Here is a 24,204-nt window from a genome sequence, read left to right on the forward strand (position 1 = left end):
ATTAATTCATTCCTTTTAATGGCTGAGTAGTATAGATGTATATATATATATATATATATACATCTCACAGTTTCTTTATCCACTTGTTGATTGATGAACATTTGGGCTGGTTCCACATTTTTGCAATTGTTAATTGTGCTTCTGTAAACATGCATGTGCAAGTATCATTTTTGTATAATGACTTTTTTTCCTCTGGGTAGATACCCAGTTGTGGAAATGCTAGATCAAATGGTAGTTCTACTTTTAGTTCTTTAAGGAATCTCCACACTGTTTTCTATAGTGGTTGTACTAGCTTACATTCACACCAGCAGTGTAGAAGTGTTCCCTGTTGGCATCCATGCCAACATCTATTTTTTTTTATTATGACCATTCTTGCAGGAGTAAGGTGGTATCATATTGTGGTTTTGATTTGCATTTCCCTGATCATTAGTGATGTTGAGCATTTTTTCATATGTTTGTTGGCCCTTTGTATATTTTCTTTCAAGAATTGTCTATTCATGTCCTTAGCCCACTTTTTGGTAGGACTGTTTGATTTTTCCTTGCTAATTTGTTTGAGTTTGTTGTAGATTCTGGATATTAGTCCTTTGTCAGAGGTATAGATTGTGAAGATTTTCTCTCACTCTGTGGGTTGTCTGTTTACTCTGCTGACTGCTCCTTTTGCCATGCAAAACTCTTTAGTTTAATTAGGTCCCAGCTCTTTATTTTGTTTTTATTGCATTTGCTTTTGGGCTCTTGGTCATGAAATCCTTGTCTAAGCCAATGTCTAAGAAGGTTTTCCAAAGTTATCTTCTAGAATTTTTATAGTTTCAGGTCTTAGATTTAAGTCCTTAATCCATCTTGAGTGATTTCTGAATAAGGTGAGAGATGAGGATCCAGTTTCATTCTCCTACATGTGGCTTGCCAATTATCCCAGGACCATTTGTTGAACTGGGTGTTCTTTCCCCACTTTATGTTTTTGTTTCCTTTGTCGAAGATCAGTTGACTGTAAGAATTTGGATTTATTTCTGGGTTCTCTATTCTGTTCCATTGGTCTATGTGCCTATTTTTATGACAGTATCATGCTGTTTTGGTGACTATGGCCTTACAGTATAGTTTGAAATAAGGTAATGTGAAGCCTCCAGATTTGTTATTTTTGCTTAGTCTTGCTTTGGTTATGTGGGCTGTTTTTTGGTTCCATATGAATTTTAGAATTGTTTTTTCCTAATTCTGCAAATAATGATGGTGGTATGTTAATGGGAATTGCATTGATTTGTAGATTGCTTTTGGCAGTATGGTCATTTTCACAATATTGATTCTACCTATCCATGAGCATGAGATGTGTTTCCATTTGTTTGTGTCATCTATAATTTCCTTCAGCAGTGATTTGTAGTTTTCCTTGTAGAGGTCTTTCACCCCCTTTGTTAGGTATATTCTTAAGTATTTTTTTATGCTATTTATTTATGCACCTATTGTAAAGGGGGTTGAGTTCTTGATTTGACTCTCCACTTGGTTGCTGTTGGTGTATAGAAGAGCTACTGATCTGTGTACATTAATTTTGTATCCTGAAACTTTGCTGAATTCTTTCATCAGTTCTAGGAGCTTTCTGGAGGAGTCTTTCGGGTTTTCTAGGTAAACAATCATATCATCAGCAAACAGCGACAGTTTGACTTCCTCTTTGCTGATTTGGATGCCCTTTATTTCTTCCTTTTGTCTTATTGCTCTGGGTGGGACTTCCAGTACTATGTTGAAGAGGAGTGGTGAGAGTGGGCTGCCTTGTCTTGTTCCAGTTCTCAGAGAGAATGCTTTCAACTTTTCTCCATTCAGTATTATATTGGTTGTGGGTTTGTCATAGATGGCTTTTATCACATTGAGATATGTCCCGTGTATATGTGCCGATTTTGCTGACAGTTTTAATCATAAAGGGATGCTGGATTTTGTTGAATGCTTTTTCTGCAACTATTGAGATGATCATGTGATTTTTGGTTTTGATTTTATTTATGTGGTGTATCACATTTATTGACTTATGTATGTTAAACCTCCCTGAATCTCTGATATGAAACCCACTTGATCATGGTGGATTATCTTTTTGATTTTTTTAATTCAATTAGCTCATATTTTGTTAAGGATTTTAACATCTATGCTCATCGGGGTTATTGGTCTGTAGTTGTGGTTTTTTGTTGTGTTTTGTTTTTGGTTTTGGTCATGTCCTTTCCTGGTTTTTGTAATAGGGTGATACTGGCTTCATACAATGATTTAGGGAGGGTTCCCTTCTTCTCTGTCTTGTGGAATAGCTTCAATACAGTTGATACCAATTCTTCTTTGAATGTCTGGTAGAATTCTTCTGTGAATCTGTCTGGCCCTGGACTTTTTTTATGGCAAGTTTTTAATTGCCATTTCAATCTTGCTGCTTGTTATCAGTCTGCTCAGAGTATCTAATTATTCTTGATTTAGGCTAGGAGGGTTATATCTTTCCAGGAACTTGTTCATCTCCTCTAAGTTTTCTAGTTTATGTGCATAAAGGTTTTCATAACAGTCTTGAATGATCTTTTTTATTTCTGTGGTGTTACTTGTAATATCTCCTGTTTCGTTTCTCTGTTCTTTTCTTGATTAATCTTGCTAACGGTCTATCAATTGTATTCATCTTTTCAAAAAAAACAGCTTTTTTTTTCATTTGTCTTTTGTATTTGTTTGTTTGTTTGTTTCAATTTCATTTAGTTCTGCTTGGATCTTTGTTATTTCCTTTCTTCTGATTGTTTTGGTTTGGTTTGGTTTGTTCTTGTTTCTCTAGTTCCTTGAGGTGTGACCTTATATTGTCTGTTTGTGCTCTTTCAGACTTTTGATATAGGTGTTTAGGGCTATGAACTTTCCTCTTAGCACTGCTTTGCTGTATCCCAGAGGTTCTGATAGGTTGTATCACTATTGTCATTCAGCTTGAAAATTTCTTAAATTTCCATCTTGATTCCATTTTTGACCCAGTGATCATTCAGGAGCAGGTTATTTAATTTCCATGTATTTGCAAGGTTTTGAAGGTTCCTTTTGGATTTGATTTCCAGTTTTTTTCTACTGTGGTCTGAGAGAGTGCTTGATATAATTTCAGTTTTTTCGAATTTATTGAGACTCGTTTTGTGACCTATTATATGGTCTATCTTGGAGAAAATTCCATGCACTGTTGAATAGAACGCATATTCTACAGTTGCTTGGTAGAATGTTCTGTAAATATTCATTAAGTCGATTTGTTCAAGGTTATAGTTTAATTCCATTGTTTCTTTGTTGACTTTCCGTCTTGATGACCTGTCTAGTGCTGTCAGTGGGATATTGAAGTCCCCTACTATTATTGTGTTGCTGTCTATCTCATTTCTTAGGTCTATTAGTAATTGTTTTATAAATTTGGGAGCTTCACTGTTAGGTGCGTGTATATTTAGGATTGTGATATTTTCCTGCTGGACAAGGCCTTTCATCATTATATAATGTCCCTCTTTGTCTTTTTTAATTGTTGTTGCTTTAAAGTTTATTTTGTCTGATATAAGAATAGTTACTCCTGCTCACTTTCCATTTGCATGGAGTGTCTTTTTCCATCTCTTTACCTTAAGTTTATGTGAGTCCTTATGTGTTAGGTGAGTCTTTTGAAGGCAACAGATGGTTGGTGAATTCTTATCCATTCTGCAATTCTGTATCTTTTAAATGAAGCATTTAGGCCATTTACATTCAACATTAGTATTGAGATGTGAGGTAGCATTCCATGCATCATGGGCCATTTGTTGCCTATATACCTTGGTTTTTTGTTTTTTGGGTTTTTTAATTGTATTTTTGTTTTATAGGTCCTGTGAGATTTATGCTTTAAAAAGGTTCTGTTTTAATGTGTTTCCAGGATTTGCTTCAAGATTTAGACCTCCTTTTAGCCTTTTTTGTAGTGTTGGCTTGCCAGTGGCAAATTCTCTCAGCATTTATTTGTCTGATAAAGACTGTGTCTTCCCTTCGCTTATGAAGCTTAGTTTCCCTGGCTACAAAATTCTTGACTGATAATTGTTTTCTTTGAGGAGACTAAAGATAGGCCCCCAATCCCTTCTAGTTTGTAGGGTTTCTGCTGAGAAATCTGCTGTTAAACTTACAGATTTCCTCTATAGGTTACCTGGTGCTTCTGTCTCACAGCTCTTAAGATTCTTTCCTTTGTCTTAACTTTGGATAACCTGATGACAATGTGCCTAGGCAATGATCTTTTTGTGATGAATTTCCCAGGTGTTCTTTGTGCTTCTTGTATTGGGATGTCTAGTTCTCCAACAAGGCTGGGGAAGTTTTCCTCAATTATTCCCCCAAATATATTTTCCAAACTTTTGGATTTCTCTTCTTCCTCAGGAGCACCGATTATTCTTAGGTTTGTTTGTTTAACAGAATCTCATACTTCTTGGAGGTTTTGTTCTTATTTTCTTATTCTTTTTTCTCTGTCTTTGTTGGATTGAGTTAATGCAAAAACTTTCTCTTTGAGGTCTGAAGTTCTTTCTTCTGTTTGTTCAATGCTATTGCTCAGATTTCCCAGCGCATTTTGCATTTCTATAAGTGTGCCTGTTGTTTTCTGAAGTTTTGATTTTTTATTTATGCTGTTTCACTGAATGTTTTTCCCTTCACTTCTTATATCATTGTTTTATTCCCTTACATTGTGCTTTGCCTTTCTCTGGTGCCTCCCTGATTAGCTTAATAACTAACCTGAATTCTTTTTCAGGTAAATCAGGGATTTCTTCTTGGTTCAGATCCATTGCTAGTAAGCTAGTGTGGTGTTTTGAGGGTGTTAACGAACCTTGTTTTGTCATATTTCCAGAGTTGGTTTTCTGGTTCCTTCTCATTTGGGTAGGTTCTGTCAGAGGGAGGGTCTAGTGCTCAAGGCTGTTGTTCAGATTCTTTTATCCCATGGGGTGTTTCCTTGATGTAGTACTCTCCTCCTTTTCCTAGGGATGTGACTTCCTGAGAGCCGAGCTGTAGTGATTGTTGTCTCTCTTGTGGATCTAGCCACCCAGCAAGTCTACCAGGCTCTGGGCTGGTACTGTGGGTTGTCTTTAGAGTCCTGTGATGTGAACCACTTGTGGGTCTCTCAATACTTGTTCCAGCGGAGGTAGCAAGGGTGTGAAGTGGACTCTGTGAGGGTTCTAAGCTTTGGTTGATGAGTGCACTTTTTGTGCTGGCTGGCTTCCTGCCAGGAGGCGGCACTTTCAAGAGAGCATCAGCTATAGTACTATGGGAGGAACAGGTGGTGGACAGGGTCCTAGAAGTCCCTAGAGTATATAACCTTTTTCTTCAGTTACCAGGGTGGGTAGGGAAGGACCATTAGGTGGGGGCAGGGTTAGCCATGTCTGAGCTCAGACTCTAGTTGGATGGGTCTTGCTGTGGCTGCTGTGGGAGATAGGGGAAAGCTTCCCAGGTCAATGGAGTTATGTTCCTAGGAGGGTTATGGCTGCCTCTACTGTGTCCTGCAGGTTGTCAGGGAAGTGGGGGAAAGCCAGCAGTCACAGGCTTCACCCAGCTCCCATGCACCCCAAACAGCCTGTGTCACTCTCACCGTGCCCCTGCCAACCGCACTGAGTCTGTTTCCAGGCAGTGGGTGAGCAGGGCTGAGAACTTGCCCCAGGCCATCCACCTCCCAGCTGTGAAAGCAAATATGGCTTTCCTTCTTTTCAGGCCTATGGAGTCTGCATGCTGGATTCACGCCCTCCCCAAAGTTCTGGCCAGGAGACTTCTCTATGGGTTCAAATTGTTACAAAGTTCAGCTGGAGGTTTATTCCTCCCTAGGACACTTCCCAGTGCCTCTGGCAGCCCTCCTCAAAGACCCCTGAGAGGTGAGGCAGAAATGGCTTGCTAGGGGACCCAGCAAGCTCACAGGGATTTTCGTGCTGCTTCCTCTACCCCTGTATTTTGCTTGGCTCTCTAAATTGACTCAGTTCCCAGTAAGGTCAGAATCTTCTCCCATAATCTAGACCTCAGATTCCCCAGTGGGGTGTGTGTTCAGGGGCAGATGATCTCCCTTTGCCACTTCCACAGTTTGGGCACTCACAGTATTTGGGGTGTCTCCCAGGTCCTGCAGGAGCAATCCACTTCCTTCAGAGGATCTGTGGGTTCTCTTGGCTTTCCTAGTGTATTCCTGCAGATGTTCTGGAGCAAAAGTTCACAATGCGAGACTCCACACGCTGTTCTGTCTGTCTGAGTGGGAGCTGCAATCTAGTCTTGCCTCCCATCTGCCATGATCTCCAAATTATAGTTTGCCCATTTTTCACTCAGACTATTGGATTTTTTGCTATTGTGTTGTTTGAATTCATTATATATTCTGGTGATTAATCCTTTGTCAGAGGGGTAATTGGCAAATATTTTCTCCCATTCTGTGGGTTCTCTCTTCACTTTGTGGACTGTTTCCTTTGCTATGCAGAAGCTTTTTAACTTGATATTGTCCCATTTGCCCATTTTTGCTTTGGTTGTATGTGATTGAGAGAATTACTTAAGAAATCTTTGCCCAAACCAATGTCCTGGAGAGTTTTTTCAATATTTTCTTATAGCAGTTTTATAGTTTGAGTTCTTATATTTAAGCCTTTAATCCATTTTGATTTATTGTTTGTATATGTGAGAGATAGGGGTTTACTTTCATTCTTCTGCAAATTCAGTTTTCCCAGCATCATTTGTTGAAGAAACCTGTCCTTTCCCCAGTGTATATTCTTGGCACCTTTGTTGCAAATGAGTTCACTGTAGATGTATGTATTGAGTTCTAGGTTCTCTATTCTGTTCCATTGGTCTATGTGTTTTTATGCCAGTACCATGCTGTTTTTGTTACTGCAACTCTGTAGTATAATTTGAAGTCAGGTAATGTGATGATTCCAGTTCTGTTCTTTTTGCTCAGATAGCTTTGGCTATTCTGGGTGTTTTGTGGTACCACAGAAATTTTAGGATTATTTTGTCCGTTTTTAATTAGGCATAAGATAGCTCTTCAGCAAATTATGTAGAGCCCTCACTAAAGTGTGAATCCAGTATCTTCTAGTTAGACTGTTTTTCTCAGTAAAATTATTTCATAAAGAACATCTTTGATGATCTGGCAAGATGGCCAAACAGGAACAGCTACAGTCTGCAGCTTCCAATGAGACCAACACAGAAGGTGGATGATTTGTGCATTTCCAATGGAGGTACCCAGTTCATCTCATTGGGATTGGTTAGATAGTGGATGCATCCCACGAAGGGTGAGCAGAAGCAGGGTGCAGTGTCACCCCACTCAGGAAGTGCAAAGGGCCAGGGAACTCCCTCCCCTAGCCAAGGGAAGTTATGATGGACTTTGCCATGAGGGATGGTGCTATCTGGCCCAGATACTACACTTTTTCCATGGCTTTTGCAACCCACAGACCAGGAGATTCCTTCAGGCACCTGAGGGCCCAGGGTTTCAAGCACAAAACTGGGCAGCCATTTGAGCAGACATTGAGCTAGCCGAAAGAGTTTTTTGTTTTGTTTTGTTTTGTTTTGTTTTCATACCCCAGTGGTGCCTGGAACACTAGAGATACAGAACCATTCACTCTCCTGGAAAGGCGACTGAAGCCAGGTAGCCAAGTGGTCTTGCTCAGGGGGTCCCACCCCCACAAAGCCCAGCAAGCTCAGATCCACTGGCTGGAAATTCCCGGTGCCAGCACAGCAGTCTAAAGTCAACCTGGGATGCTCGAGCTTACTGAGTCTTGAGTAGGCAGTTTTCCCTGCACAGTGCAAACAAAGCCACCAGGAAGTTCAAACTAGGCAAAGCCCATCACAGCACAGCAAAGTGTCTGTTGCCAGACTGCCTCTCTAGATTCCTCCTCTCTGGGAAGGGCATCTCTGAAAGAAAGGCAGCAGCCCCAGTCAGGGGCTTATAGATAAAACTTCCATCTCCCTGGGACAGAGCACGGGGGGAAAGGGGCAGCTGTGGGTGCAGCATCAGCAGACTTAAACATTCTTGCCTGCCAGCTCTGAAGAGAGCAGCAGATCTCCCAGCACAGTGCTCAAACTCTGCCAAGGGACAGACTGCCTCCTCAGGTGGGTCGCTGACCCCCATACCTCCTGACTGAGAGACACCTTCCAGCAGTGGTTGACAGACACCTCATACAGGAGAGCTTCGGCTGGCATGTGGCGGGTGCCCCTCTGAGATGAAGCTTCCAGAGGAAAGAGCAGGCAGCTATTTTTGCTGTTTTGCAGCCTCCACTGGTGATACCCAGGCAAACAGGGTTTGGAGTGGACCTCCAGGAAACTCCAGCAGACCTGCAGTAAAGGGGCCTGACAGTGAGAAAAAAACTAACAAACAAAAAGTAATAATATCAACATCAACTAAAAGGATGCTCACGGAAAAACCCCATCCAAAAGTCATTAGCATCAAAGGTCAAAGGTAGATAAATCAAGGAAGATGAGGAAAAACCAGTGCATAAATGTTGAAAATTCTGAAAACCAGAATGCCTCTTCTCCTTCAAAGGATCACAATTCCTCACCAGCAAGGAAACAAAACTGGACAGAGAATGAGTTTGATGAACTCACAGAAGTAGGCTTCAGAAGGTGAGTAATAACAAACTACTCCAAGCTAAAGGAGCATGTTCTAACCCAATGCAAGGAAGCTGAGAACCTTGATAAAAGGTTACAGGAACTGCTAACTAGAATAATCAGTTTAGAGAAGAACATAAATGACCTGATGGAGCTGAAAAACACAGCAAGAGAACTTCATGAAGCATACACAAGTAACAATAGCCAAATTAATCAAGCAGAAAAAAGAATATCAGAGATTGAAGATCAACTTAATGAAATAAAGCATGAAGACAAGATTAGAGAAAAAAGAATAAAAAGGAACGAACAAAGCTGCCAAGAAATATGGGATTATGTGAAAAGACAAAACCTATGATTGATAGGTGTGACTGAAAGTGACGGGGAGAATGGAACCAAGTTGGAAACATACTTCAGAATATTACCCAGGAGAACTTCCCTAACCTAGCAAGACAGGAAAACGTTCAAATTCAGGAAATACAGAGAATACCACTAAGATAATCCAAGAGAAGAGCAACCCCGAGACATATAATCATCAGATTCACCAAGGTTGAAATGAAGGAAAAAATGTTAAGGGCAGCCAGAGAGAAAGGTCAGGTTACCCACAAAGGGAAGCCCATCAAACTAACAGTGGGTCTTTCTGCAGAAACCCTACAAGCCAGAAGAGAGTGGGGGGCCAATATTCAACATTCTTAAAGAAAAAAAACATTCAACCCAGAATTTCATATCCAGCCAAACTAAGCTTCATAATTGAAGGAAAAATAAAATCCTTTACAGACAAGCAAATGCTGAGGGATTTTGTCACCACCAGGCCTGCCTTACAAGAGCTTCTGAAGGAAGCACTAAATATGGAAAGGAAAAACTGATACCAGTCACTACAAAACATACCAAAATATAAAGATCAATGACACTGTGAAGGAACTACATCAACTTATGTGCAAAATAACCAGCTAGCATCATGATGACGGTATCAAATTCACACATAACAATACTAACCTTAAATGAAAAGGAGCTAAATGCCCCAGTTAAAAGGCACAGACTGGCAAATTGGATAAAGAGTCAAGACCCATTGGTGTGTTGTATTCAGGAGACCTATCTCACGTGCAGAGACACACATAGGCTCAAAATAAAGGGATGGAGGAACATTTACCAAGCAAATGGAAAGCAAAAAAAAGCAGGGGTTGCAATCCTAGTCTCTGGTAAAACAGACTTTAAACCAACAGAGACCAAAAAAGACAAAGAAGGGCATTACATAATGGTAAAGGGATCAATGCAACAAGAAGAGCTAATTATCCTAAATATACATGCACCCGATACAGGAGCACCCAGATTCATAAAGCAAGTTCTTAGAGACATACAAAGAGACTTAGACTCCCACACAATAATAGTAGGAGATTTTAACACCCCACTGTCAATATTAGACAAATTAACAAGACAGAAAATTAATGAGGATATTCAGGCTTGAACTCAGCCTGGACCAAGTGGACCTAATAGACACCTACAGAACACTCCACCCTAAATCAACACAATATACATTCTTCTTAGCACCACATAGCACTTATTCTAAAATCGACCTCATAATTGGAAGTAAAACACTCCTCAGCAAATGTAAAAGAACAGAAATCATAACAAACAGTCTCTCACACCACAGTGCAATCAAATTGGAACTCAGGATTAAGACACTCACTCAAAACCGCACAACTTCATGGAAACTGAACAACCTGCTCCTGAATGACTACTGGGTAAATAATGAAGTTAAGGCAGAAATAAATAAGTTCTTTGAAACCAATGAGAACAAAGACACATGGTACTAGACTCTCTGGGACACAGCTAAAGCAATGGTTACAGGGAAATTTATAGCACTAAATGCCCACATGAGAAAGCGAGAAAGATCTAAAATTGACACCCTAACATCACAATTAAAAGAACTAGAGAAGCAAGAGCAAACACATTCAAAAGCTAGCAGAAGGCAAGAAATAACTAAGATCAGAGCAGAACGGAAGGAAATAGAGACACAAAAGACCCTTCAAAAAAATCAATAAATCCAGGAGCTGGTTTTTTGAAAAGATCAACAAAATAGACCACTAGCCAGGCTAATAAAGAAGAAAAGAGAGAAGAATCAAATAGACACAATAAAAAATCATAAAGGGGATATTACCACTGATCCCACAGAAATACAAACTACTATCAGAGAATACTATAAACACCTCTTTGCAAATGAACTAGAAAATCTAGAAGAAATGGATAAATTCCTGGACACATATACCCTCCCAAGACTAAGCCAGGAAGAAGTCGAATCTCTGAATAGACCAGTAACAACTTTTGAAATTGAGGCATTAATTAACAGCATACCAAACAAAAAAACCCAAGACCAGACAGATTCACAGCCAAATTCTACTAGAGGTACAAAGAGGAGCCAGTACCATTCCTTCTTAAACTATTCCAAACAATAGAAAAACAGAGACTCCTTCCTAACTTATTTTATGAGGACAGCATCATCCTGATACCAAAACTGAGCAGAGACACAACAAGAAAAGACAATTTCAGGGCAATATCCCTGACGAACATCTATGCGAAGACCCTCAATAAAATACTGGCAAAACGAATCCAGCAGCACATCAAAAGGCTTATCCACCATGATCAAGTCGGCTTCATCTCTGGGTTGCAAGTCTGGTTCAACATACACAAATCAATAAACATAGTCCATTGCATAAACATAACCAATGACAAAAATCACATGATTATCTCAATAAATGCAAAAAAGGCCTTTGATAAAATTTAACACCCCTTCATGCTAAAAACACTCAATAATCTAGGTATTGATGGAACATATCTCAAAATAATAAGAGCTATTTATGACAAACTCACAGCCAATATCATACCAAATGGGCAAAAGCTGGAAGCACTCCCTTTGAAAACCAGCATAAGACAAGGATACCCTCTCTCACCACTCCTATTCAACATAGTATTGGAAATTCTGGCCAGGGCATTCAGGCAAGAGAAAGCAATAAAGGGTATTCAAATAAAAAGAGAGGAAATCAAATTGTCACTGTTTGCAGATGACACAATTTTATATTTAGAAAACCCTATCGTCTAAGCCCAAAAACTCCTTAAGCTCATAAGCAACTTCAGCAAAGTTTCAGGATAAAAAATCAATGTGCAAAAATCACATGCATTTCTATACACCAGTAATGGACTAACAGAGTACCGAATCATGAGTGAACTCCCATTCACAAAGAGAATAAAATACCTGGGAATACAACTAACAAGGGATGTGAAGGACCTCTTCAAGGAGAACTACAAACCACTGCTCAAGGAACTAAGGACACAAATAAATGGAAAACATTCCATGCTCATGGATAGGAACAATCAATATCAAAAAAAATGGCCATACTGCCCAAAGTAATTTACAGATTCAATGCTAGTCTCATTAATCTGCCTTGACTTTCTTCACAGAATTAGAAATAAACTACTTTAAATTTCATATGGAAATTTCAAATAAAAGCCTGTATAGCCAAGACAATCCTAAGCAAAAGAACAGAACTAGAGGCATCATGCTACCTGACTTCAAACTATACTACAAGACTACAGTAACCAAAACAGAATGGTACTGATACAAATACAGATATATAGACCAATGGAACAGAACAGAGACCTCAGAAATAACACCACACATCTACAACCATCTGATCTTTGACAAACCTGACAAAAGCAATGGGGAAAGCATTCTCTATTTAACAAATGGGGTTGGGAAAACTGGCTAACCATATGCAGAAAACTAAAACTGAACCCCTTCCTTAAACCTTATACAAAAATTAACTCAAGATGGATTAAAGACTTAAACATAAGACCTAAAACAATAAAAAAAACCTAGAAGAAAATCTAGGCAACACCATTCAGGACATAGGCATGGGCAGAGACTTTATTACTAAAACACCAAAAGCAATGGCAACAAAAGCCAAAATTGACAAACGGGATCTAACTAAACTAAAGAGCTTCTGCATGGCAAAAGAAACTATCATCAGAGTGAAAAGGCAACCTACAGAATTGGAGAAGATTTTTGCAATCTATCCATCTGACAAAGGGCTAATATCCAGAATATACAAGGAACTTAAACAAGTTTACAAGAAAAAAACAAATGACCCCATCAAAACGTGGACAAAGTATATGAATAGATACTTCTCAAAAGAAGACATTTATGTGGCCAACAAACATATGAAAAAAGCTTATCATCACTGGTCATAAGAGAAATGCAAATCAAAACCGCAATGAGATACCATCTCACGCCAGTTAGAATGGTGATCATTAAAAAGTTGGGAAACAACAGATGCTGGAGAGGATGTGGAGAAGTAGGAACACTTTTATACTGTTGGAGGGAGTGTAAATTAGTTCAACCATTATGGAATACAGTGTGGCGATTCCTCAAGGATCTAGAACTAGAAATACCATTTGACTCAGCAGTCTCATTACTGGGTATATACCCAAAGGATTATAAATCATTCTACTATAAAGACACTTGCACACTTATGTTTATTGCAGTACTATTTACAATAGCAAAGACTTGAAAAACTCAAATGCCCATCAGTGTTAGACTAGATAAAGAAAATGTGGCACATATATACCATGGAATACTATGCAGCCATAAAAAAAGAATGAGTTCATGTCCTTTGCAGGGACATGGATGAACCTGGAAACCATCATTCTCAGCAAACTAACAGAGGAACAAAAAACCAAACATTACGTGTTCTCCCTCATAGGTGGGAGTTGAACAATGAGAACACATGGACACAGGGAGGGGAACATCACACACCAGAGCCTGTCAGGGGGTGTGGGGCTAGGAGAGGGATAGCATTAGGAGAAGTACCTAATGGAGATGACGGGTTGATGGGTGCAGCAAACCACGATGGCACATGTATACCTATGTAACAAACCTGCACTTCCTGCACATGTATCCCAGAACTTAAACTACCCTGAGGTCCCATACTCAGTACCACCCACTCAGATCTTCTGCCAATAGCATAAAAATATCCATTTAAAACAAATATTCAGTGACTTTATGTATTATGTAATAACATTATGTATCTACATAACAATCCAAAGTTTATATGTCAAACATTTGCAAATCAAATATTCTTTTTACATTGACCCACATTAAGATACCAGAGCTTATTTATCTTCATTTTTACGGATCTTTCTGAATCACTGTTAATCATCCTTAGGTTTCAGCTGTTGAGGTCACATCCCCAGTGACCCACCCCCCGTGAAGCTTCTCTCTGTGAAGTCCTTGTTTTGTTTGGTTTTTTGCTTGTCTAAACTAGGACATGAAAGTCCCTAAGATGATGGCATTTACAGGAATTCCACAAGGAGGCTGTCTGCATTGATAATTGTGAACCCCACTCACATTTTTGGAGTTTTTAATTTTCTTTTTTTAAAATTTGATTTCTTTAAATATCAGCTTTCTTGAAGGAAAGTATGCCTGTAGCCTCAACTCCTTTTGCACAAATTCCCTTTGGGATTAATTAAATACAGTCTGTATATCAAGGTGGAGGGGAGTAGAATTATTGCAGCAGCAAATTACTCATTTCATGAAGTACTTAGTCCATTACTACAGTATTTCCCGATAGTTACTTTGTAAAATATGGAACATTAGAACAACATTTTTGGTTGATTGGAATCTGAGTTTCCTTCATCTACTTCTCCAAATATTTTCCCCCAGAGAGATGATGAATGGGAATGTGAGTATTTGTGAGACTGGGGTCAATGGCTCTAACAACACACCCATGCTCTTACAGAAGGACAGTGGTTGAACCAGGATGCCAACCCATGCCAAGGCCAACCAAAGCCTTATCACTTTCTATTTTGCTGTAGTCTGGTATTTTACATGCATGTGTATGTGTGAATACATGTGATTATTTGTGCATCTGTAAGTGTATAGCATGAAAGATGGAGATACTTCTAGACAAATGGACTACTTGATGGGGAAAAACTAAAGAAACTTCCTTGGTGTGATATATTTTATCCCATTTTAACATATACACCCAAAAAAACTTTATATGTTGAAGTCCTAACCTCTGATACCTCGGAATGTGACTGTATTTGGAGACAATACATTTTAACTTAATTACTTAAAGAAGTAATTAAGTTAAATTACTTAAATTAATTAAATGACTTAAAGAAGTAATTAAGTTAAAATGAGGTCATTAGGGTGGACCCTAATCCAATATGACTGGTGCCCTTCTAAGAAGGACAGAGACATGTAAAGACCATGTGAAGGACATGTAAAGACATGTAAAGACCATAAGAAGGAAGACCATGTGAAGACACAGGGAAAAGACAGCCATTGGCAAGCCAAGGAGAAAAATCACAAAAGAAAGCAACTCTGACAACACCTTGATCTCAGACTTCTAGCCTCCAGAATTGTAAAACAATAAATTTCTGTCACAGAAGCCACCCAGTCTGTGGTACTTTTATGGCAGCTCTAGCAAACTAATACACATATCTACCAGACAAAAACTTGCAGTACTACTCTCTCACTCTCTAATGTAGCTTAGAGAAGAAAAATGTTTTCATCACATAGTATTCAGAATCAGTAAATATGTCATATTCTTCACACATACATGCATTTTAACAGCATTCTCTCTACCCAGTCACCTGAAAATAACTTTTGAAATCATGCTACACAATTTCCTGTTCCATAATAAATTCTTTAGACTCTTACTTGAAGTCAGGAAGTAGCAGACCAAGATTTTAACATCATTATTGCCATATAATTCCATGTTCTACTTATAGAGGTGGAAGATTATAGGAGAAATTATTGAAGAAAGTACAAGAAGCCCTATATATTTTCGCAGTCATAAGTCCTCTATGTTACCCCCTCAGTTGTATCTAATTTCATAGCCCGAGTTGTAGGACCATTCACTTGTTCCCTTATTCCCCCAAGCAAGAACCCACATAGACAACTTGCTTCTGAAGAAAATTTGTATACATACAGAAGTTAATCTATATTATTCAAAATGGATAGTTGGTAAGGAAGAACTGTTGGTGTTTCATTAGAATTTATCAAGGAGAAGAATGCTCTCATTCTAAATTAGATTACTATTCTTCATCCATTTAACTGAAGTATCACTACAACAGTAAAGAAAATGCATCAGTGTACCATGGATGGATGAGAAAAAGACAAATATACAGTCCAGACATCTACAATTCTATGCTCACCTACCAACCTCCCCATCTTTATCTTGAGTTGAAAGATTCATTTCTATAAACTTCCAGATGTGAATCTTGAGTTATTTATTTAATCATTTAATAAATAGTTTTGAGTATCTTCTATATGTCTGTTCCAATGGTTCTTAACTGGGCCAATTTTGACTGCCAGGGGACCATTTGGCAACATCTGGAGATATTTTTTATTAATACAACCAGAATATGGTTACAATGCATGTATGTTTCATCTAGTGGGTAGAAACCAGGATGTTGTGAAACAAATATCCAGCCTAAAAGGTCAGCAGTGCCCAGACTGGGAAATCCTAGTCTAGCCTTTTGTTACTCATATTATATGCATACAAGTTGAGAAAAAGGAGACTTGGTTGTTGCCCTCACTGCACTTATACATGAATAGGAGAGACAGAAGTTAATCAAATAGTAAACAAATATAAGTAAAATTGTAATGGTTGCAATGATGGAGAGGTCAGTGACATTCCAAAAGGAACATTCCAAAAGATGCATTTGACCCTGATATAACCAAGGTCAAAAAATCTTCCCTGAGCAAGTTATCATACAACTGGAACAAAGGATAATTAGAAGCTGATTAAGTAAAAAGAAAAGAGAAAAGACATTCCAAGCAGAGTCAACAGTCTGTGCAAAGGTCTAGTGGTGAAAGGAAGCATGGTGAGAAGAAGGGACTGAATGAAGGACAGAGTCGCTGGAGAAAAGAGGGGACTAGAAGTTAGCAGAGATTAAACCTTATATTGGCTTTGTAACCTCTATTATGGTTCATCCTTGTATTATAATATATGCCAGATTTCACTTTCACTGAAAAGCAATTGAGGTTTTTTAGTACCCCAAAAGCTACTGACATAAAAAAAAATTGTTTAAAGAATATAGAGTCATGTCAGAAAGACTCAGCCAACTTGAAGAGGTTCCCACTAGTCAAAAACGGAGTAACATGATGTGGATAACTACAATGGAGAGGGAGGAAGTTCTAACTATTTTTAAGTCAGAGCATGTGGAGAGATTTCTGGAGTGGCTGTCAAAGTTCTTTTCCCTTGATCTGAGTGGTGATTACAAGGGGATTTGGCTGATAATATCTCACTAAGCTATACGGTTGTTTTGTGTGGTCTTTCTTCTGTGTTTTTGTTTTATTTCACAATAAAAAGCCAAGAAAAAATTTTAAAAAAGCAACTAAGGACAATGTGGCTGGATGAAGTTTGATGTAGAGGAAAGAATATACCTTAGGATCAGGCCAACTTCATTTCAGCTACCTGCCGCATCTATTCTTGGACAATAGGGATAACAATAACTTTGCAGACTTATTACAAGGATTAAATGATATAATGTATACATGTGATACCAATAGTATCTCCTTCTTAGTGGTGTTGTACAAATGATATTACTTAATATGTGCAAATTGTGTGGAATTTAGTAAATGCAATATTAGGCTTAGCTGTTATGATTATTATACTGCTTGGCACATAGCAAATAGTTAATACATTTTGCTTCCTACCCCTCCCATTCCCTCTCTCTTCCATTTATTGGCACCAAAGATACATCAGGAGTCGCTGACCCTCTCAGATATCCCAGCCCTGATTGCTGTTGGGATCTGGCCATCCTCCCCACAGACACACACACACACACACACACCCACACCCCAAAGAGCTACCTTAGTCACTCTAGACCTCTTCAGAAGAATTGCCTGTGAATAAGTGGGCACTTGGATACATATATTCATACATAAACATGTAAATATATGTTATAAAAATATAAATATTTTTACACATGACCAACCAACATTTTTTCAGGGGAATTAAACTAACTTGCTAAGATCTATGGGAATGTCTGTGCTCAAAGAAAATTAACAAAGAAGGATGTCATGGAAAGTTTAATGTACGAAACCTATTTAGTTGCATAATAAATGTTAATTTATTATGATCAGGCAAACTTAACATGTGATAATTATTAACTGAAGTGCTATTAATAACATAACACTATGCTAGGCCCCATAGCAGAAAGATAAAAATAAAATAAAGTCTCAGTTCTCTGGGGCAATAATAATTTGGGAATTAGGCTGAACCTAGGTACAACAGACATGGTAGGAATAGACTTGAAACAGAAGGCTCAAATGGCCTTGATTAGGGAACTTGGTGTTTTTCAGGAAATTATTTTGGGAACTGAGAATGTTACTAAGTGGTTGAATACTAGTCTTTACTTTGACAAGCATACTCTAGACCCTCCATGTGACAGGGGATTTCAAGCGGAGAGACAGTTTTAGTTTGGACTAATTATCTGGTAACAGGAGAGGAGGTCAACAATCACTAAGCTACCTTCTTCTGGGAGATGGAACTTTTGAGACAAGACCCTAGATTACAAAGCAATTGACTTGCTCCATGGCTTTTGTTTGGGAGGTTACATAAGGCTCAGTCCCACTGGGCAGCCTCTTCAGGCTCATGACCCTCCCTTCTTGATCTACCAGAGCAGTCAGACATCACTGCTAGGTCCTCTCTTTTATTAATATCCCAGAGGAGGCTGGCTCAGTATATCTCTCTCCCTTTCCAAGTTTAAGGTAAGAGAATGTCTTACCTTCTTCTAGATTTGCAGTGTTCCAGTACTGACTGACATTGAGCTAGAAAAGTAAAATAGTGGCTTTACAAATAAAGACTCCAGGATTTCAGAACTAGTTCAGCCTGTGACTTACAGTGTTTTCTCTGAAATTCACTGGGAAGCCCAATTTTTCTGGTTAGAATGGTAATAACTAATCTCGGTCAAAGAAATGTTGAGGGATTTAATAAATATAAATTTCTATAAGGTTTAAGGGTTAATAAAAACCTTTTATTAATATGGTAACTCATTTAATCTTCTGCTGTAAAGCAGATATTATTATCATACCCTTAATAGATACAATGAAAGCAGGGAAGAATTAACATTTATTATGCAACTAAATAGGTTTCATACATTAAACTAAGTGTTCTATAAATGCTTTATCTCACCTAATTTCATCACAACTCCATTATGTAAGTATTATTATTTGCATCTTTTAAACATGAGGAAACAGAAATTAACGTGAGATGATCTTCCAGGGGATTATGTTATTAATAGTACACTGAGAATCCAGCTCAGGTTTGTTGAATGACAAATCCACTAAACCCCTTTTTTACACAATTCTTACTAGACATTTGTAGAGCTGTTCTAGCCTAGAGTATCTGGATTTCCAGAATGAACAGAAATAATGTATCTCAGGACATTCTTGCCAACTTGAGGAAGGCTATCTGTAGAGGAAAGAAGGAAAGTAAGAGAATGATGTGAAGTTTGACCTGGAAACACTGAGATCTGGGGGGAGGTTTCTGGGGATGATGACATGTTCTTATCTTGTGTCTGTCCTATGCAACATATTTAGTAACAACTTGGAATGGCAAGTTGATGGATGTGTTGATAAAACAATTTTCACTGTCTTGGAACCATGAACTCCACTATTTTATCTGTCTAGATCTATTTAATGTAACCATTCCTGTTATCTGTCACAGGCTGCACAATGTTTTAAAAGATATTTTAAATGAGAACATTTCCAGAGCTTAAATTGTGAGACACATCAAAACCATGTCATATAAGAAATAGCAAAAGGAAATTAGGAAGAAAAAAAAACAGGGCTACAGGATAACAGCGCTTTAGCATCTGGTGTTTTGAGTAGAAATGGCCATACTGGGCTGGGTGTGGTGGCTCACGCCTGTAATCCCAGCACTTTGGGAGGCTGAGGCGGGTGGATCACCTGAGGTCAGAAGTTCAAGACCAGCCTGGTCAACATGGTGAAAGCCCATCTCTACAAAAAATACAAAAAATTAGCTGGGCCTGGTAACAGGCACCTGTAATCCCAGCTACTTGGAAGGCTGAGGCAGGAAAATTGCTTGAACTTAGGCTGAGGTTGCAGTGAGCCGAGATCATGCCATTGAACTCCAGCCTAGGCAACAAGAGCAAAACTCCATCTAAAAAAAGAAAAAGAGAGAAAGAACGAAAGAAAGAAAGAGCAAAAGAAAGAAAGAAAGAAAGAAAAGAAAAGAAAGAGAAAGAAAGAAACAAACAAACAAAGAAAGAAAGAAAGAGAGAAAGAAAGAAAAAAATGGCCATATTGTGTAGAACAAAAGGAACATTTAGAAGTTGCACAGAGGCAGGTTTCAGTTTATTACAGAAATGACTTTCAGAGAATCCAGTCTTTCCACAGCAGAGCAAGCAAACCAGGAGATAATGGGATTCCCTGCGCATTGAAGGTGACCCAGTGTCTACACACTGTATTGGAAATTCAAGTATCTAATAATTGGGGATCAAATTGGCGATTTTTGAGGTCCCTTCTTGCACTTAGAATTTATGACTTACAATAGCTCTGATGTAAATATTTTAAATATTTTATTATAGGTGGAGTATTCAGATTACAAATATTATAGAGAGCAGTATTCAGATGATAACTATATGACATGACGGATATGCTGATTAGGCTGATTTGATCATTCCACAATGTGTATATGTATCAAAGCATCACATCATACAATTATTATTGTCAATTAAAAACAAAATATAACTTTTTGAAAAGATTATATGAGTGTAATAGACTACAATAAAATTCTCAGAAGTTGTCATTGTGACACAGATTTCAAAGTGTCTCTTTATAATAATATAGACGGTAGACTAGCCTTTAGATTTGTGCCTGTTGTAGACTTCCATATGCTGTGTTTTGAATGACAGAATTCTTTCCACAGCGCAGCCCAAATCTTAGATATGAAGTTGTTTTATATAAGGACTCCTAAACAAGTGATTTGATTATGAATAATCTTAAATCTTTCACTGCATTGCAAAGTGAAAGTAGAAAATGAAGAAAATGTATAAACATTTTCAAGCTGTATTATCCATTCAACATATAATTATCGAGTGTCTAAAATTTGCACAACATTAGGCGTGCTTATATGGAATGATCAAAATGTAAATAAAGCAGAATGGCTGTCCTTGAATTTATAAATAATAATGATCATTATCTTTTATTAGGTTGCCATTACTATGGACAGTTCATTGTGATATCTTACATTACTATTGCATTTAAACTTACAGCAATTCTTTTGTCTAAGTATAATTATTATTCCCATTTTTCAAATACAGAAATTGAGGCTCAGAGAAATTATATATTACCTAACATCATGAAGCCAGGAGCTGAAATTATTCAAACCACATCACTTCCCTTCACTGCTGATTTCACACTGATACACTGCCCCTCCTCCACATGATATAGTATAATGTGCAATACGCTAAGTGGCATTAGAAACCATTCAAAGCATTATTGAAGTTCAGCTCAGGAAAAGAGACCAACTGAAACAGATACCACTTGTTAGCTGTTGGAAAAACAGCAGCCATTTCTGCCCTAGGTGCTCTTAATATTTGTAGCTGCCTACTCATATTTTTCCCCATGCTTGTGACACTGAGGTGGGTTTGTGTGAATAATTTTTACTGGAAGTGGTGCTTCTGGGTAGAGATTTCTCTTCAAATCTCATATTCAATAACAGGAAATATTAAAATTTGGCACGTTGAAACAAGGCCACACGTTACATCTTTTCCACCTTATTTAATATGAGTTGGTCTGGGAAAAGAAGTGGAATGGATGCCCTTTGCAAATTATGTCTGTTTATTAAAAGGTTTTTGTGGAAAAGATATGGCTTCTCCCAGATTTCACATTAGCTTCTGAGAAATATGAAAAATAGATGGGCTTAGACTTTCATAATGCCCAAATTCACAGGAAGGCTTCTTAGATTTCCAACATCTTGGGATCACATATTTTCTCATACCTCCACTCACGCCAGGAGGAAACATATGATAAAACACCTTGTTTCCTTCAAGCCTTATACTTCTGGTCAGATAAGGATAGAAAAACCAATAGTAGAGAGGGCTTTATTTTCTGAGGCGTGTCCCTGACACTGTCATACTCAGGCCTCTGTTAGCCCTTTGCTCCATGGGTAATTTTTTTCTTTCTTCACTTCCCATCACTAGTTTTGAGAGTTACATTGACTATCACTTATTCGATACCCCAGGAGATATTGAGTGTAAATATTAGGTTGGTGCAAAAGTAATTGCAGTTTTTGCCATCAAAAGTAATGGCAAAACCGCAACTACTTTTGCACCAACCTAATAAATATATGAATAAGTGAATGAATAAATGGCTTATCTCCCTTACCTTAATGATTTCTAGCCCCAAGAATTCCTTGACACTTTCTTGTGAATTTGCTGAAAGAATTGAATTTTCATTCCACTCTTCCTGAAAATAGCTCCTGAATCCCACCCACATCCTCTGCCATTTTTCTTCAATAGTATCTTACATAGTTTGGCCCAATTCCTGGCAGGTAGAAATTGAGGTGTAGATATTAATGTGGAGAAACTTGGTAAAAGTGAGGAAAAGAAAAAGAACTGGTCTTGATCCTTCCGGTTTCTAACTCCAGTCCTGATTACATTAGATTCATGGCTCAGAGTGTAACTTAATTTATCTTCAGTCTGATTCTTCCTTCTGTACTTGTAACTCTCCACAGAGAAATACTGTTAGCTCAATGACCTGGGAAAATCACTCAGTGCTGATGGAATTTGTTTTCTTGGCCTATCCCTCCTGCCCAGAACTGCATATTCTGTCCTTCCTTGGGGTCAGCCTGGTTTATGGTTTGATCATCACTGGGAACATTCTCATTGTGGTGTCCATTCACACAGAAGCCCGTCTACGCACACCCATGTACTATTTCCTGGGCAGCCTTTCTGGGATTGAAATATGCTACACTGCAGTGGTGGTGCTCCATATCCTGGCCAACACCCTACAGTCAGAGAAGACCATCACCCTCCTGGGCTGTGCCACCCAGATGGCTTTCTTCATTGCACTGGGCAGTGCTGATTGCTTCCTCTTGGCTGCCATGGCCTATGACCGCTATGTAGCCATTTGCCACCCCTTGCAGTACCCTCTTCTCATGACATTGACTCTTTGTGTCCACTTGGTTGTGGCATCAGTCATCAGTGGTCTGTTCCTGTCCTTACAACTGGTGGCCTTCATCTTCTCTCTGCCATTCTGCCAGGCTCGGGGCATTGAGCACTTCTTTTGTGATGTGCCACCAGTCATGCATCTTGTTTGTGCTCAGAGTCACATTCATGAGCAGTCAGTGCTGGTTGCAGCCATACTAGCCATTGCTGTGCCTTTCTTCCTCATCACCACCTCCTACACCTTCATAGTGGTTGCTGTGCTCAAGATCCGCTCGGCTGCTGGCCGCCACCGGGCCTTCTCCACCTGCTCTTTCCACCTCACTGTGGTGCTGTTGCAGTATGGCTGCTGTGCCTTCATGTACCTGTGCCCCAGCTCCAGCTACCACCCCAAGCAAGATCAGTTCATCTCACCGGTGTACACATTGGGAATTCCACTGCTCAACCCACTCATCTATGCCCTGAGGAACAGTGAGATGAAAGGGGCCATAGGGAGAGTTCTTACCAGGAACTGCTTTTCCCAGAACAGCTAGGAAAGACGAGGGGACAGCCTATCAGGCAAGTATTTGGTTCCAGCCCACCAAATCTCTATGAAACTGAGATTTCTATCATTTGGTGTTAAAACTCATCTAAAAGATAGTATAAATTATATGGATACTGTTTATGTGTGCCAAAGATTTTTAAATATTTCTACAATTTGACTCAGTAATTTCTCTTCTTGGAAAGAACTACATGAGCATAAAGTGATATAAAGTGGCAAGTATAATACTTTGTCCAGTTACCAGCTGAGAAGAGATAGCTCACTCAATAGATTTTAACTAAAAAATACTTAAAAAGGGTTCTCTGCAGTGGTTATAGGTAAGGAATCCAATAAAATGTGGCAGAGCACTAACATGCTAGCAATAGCAGGAAGCCTTCTCAGCCCTAGACCTAAAAGGTATGCCGTAGAAGAAGGGTGCAACATTATCAGAGTCCAGTGACAGCTAGATCTAAGGAGATAAACCACTTGGTAGAAACTGTGGCATCAGAAATAAAAAGAAACTATGACAGAACTATGGCCATGCAAGGAAGAGACAGGGAGGTAAATACCCCAGCGTCTCTTTGCTCAAAGTCTTCCATTTCTTGCCCTGTCTCCATGGACCAAACTCAACTGGCAGCAAGAGGGGAGGGGAGACTGGGTGAATCAGTCCACAGAAGTCAGTCTCCTAGGGCACAGGGAAAGGCAGACAAAAACCTTGAGAACTAGGGTCAAACAGAGAACAATCAGAACAAATTTGTTGTTTATTATAGCATCATACATAAAAATGAAAATAGGCCAGGTGTGGTGGCTCATGCCTATAATCCCAGTACTTTGGGAGGCTGAGCTGGGCAGATCATGAGGTTAAGAGTTTGAGACCAGCCTGGCCAACATGGTGAAACCCCATCTCTACTAAAAATACAAAAATTAGCCTGGCATGGTGGCGTGTGCCTGTAATCCCAGCTACTTGAGGGGCTGAGGCAGGAGAACCG

General features: G+C 38.9%; 1 protein-coding gene across 1 annotated transcript; it reads left to right on the top strand.

Annotated features, from left to right (window-relative positions):
• The first annotated feature begins 21,868 nt into the window (after positions 1-21,868).
• On the top strand, positions 21,869-23,377 carry LOC100449783 (olfactory receptor 10W1). Its single transcript, XM_002821765.4, has one exon. The coding sequence runs from the start codon at positions 22,284-22,286 to the stop codon at positions 23,226-23,228; it is 945 nt and encodes a 314-aa protein (XP_002821811.2). The 5' UTR covers positions 21,869-22,283; the 3' UTR covers positions 23,229-23,377.
• The last annotated feature ends 827 nt before the right edge of the window (positions 23,378-24,204 follow it).

Source organism: Pongo abelii, chromosome 9, assembly GCF_028885655.2.
Source record: "Pongo abelii isolate AG06213 chromosome 9, NHGRI_mPonAbe1-v2.0_pri, whole genome shotgun sequence".
Lineage (NCBI taxonomy): Eukaryota > Metazoa > Chordata > Mammalia > Primates > Hominidae > Pongo > Pongo abelii.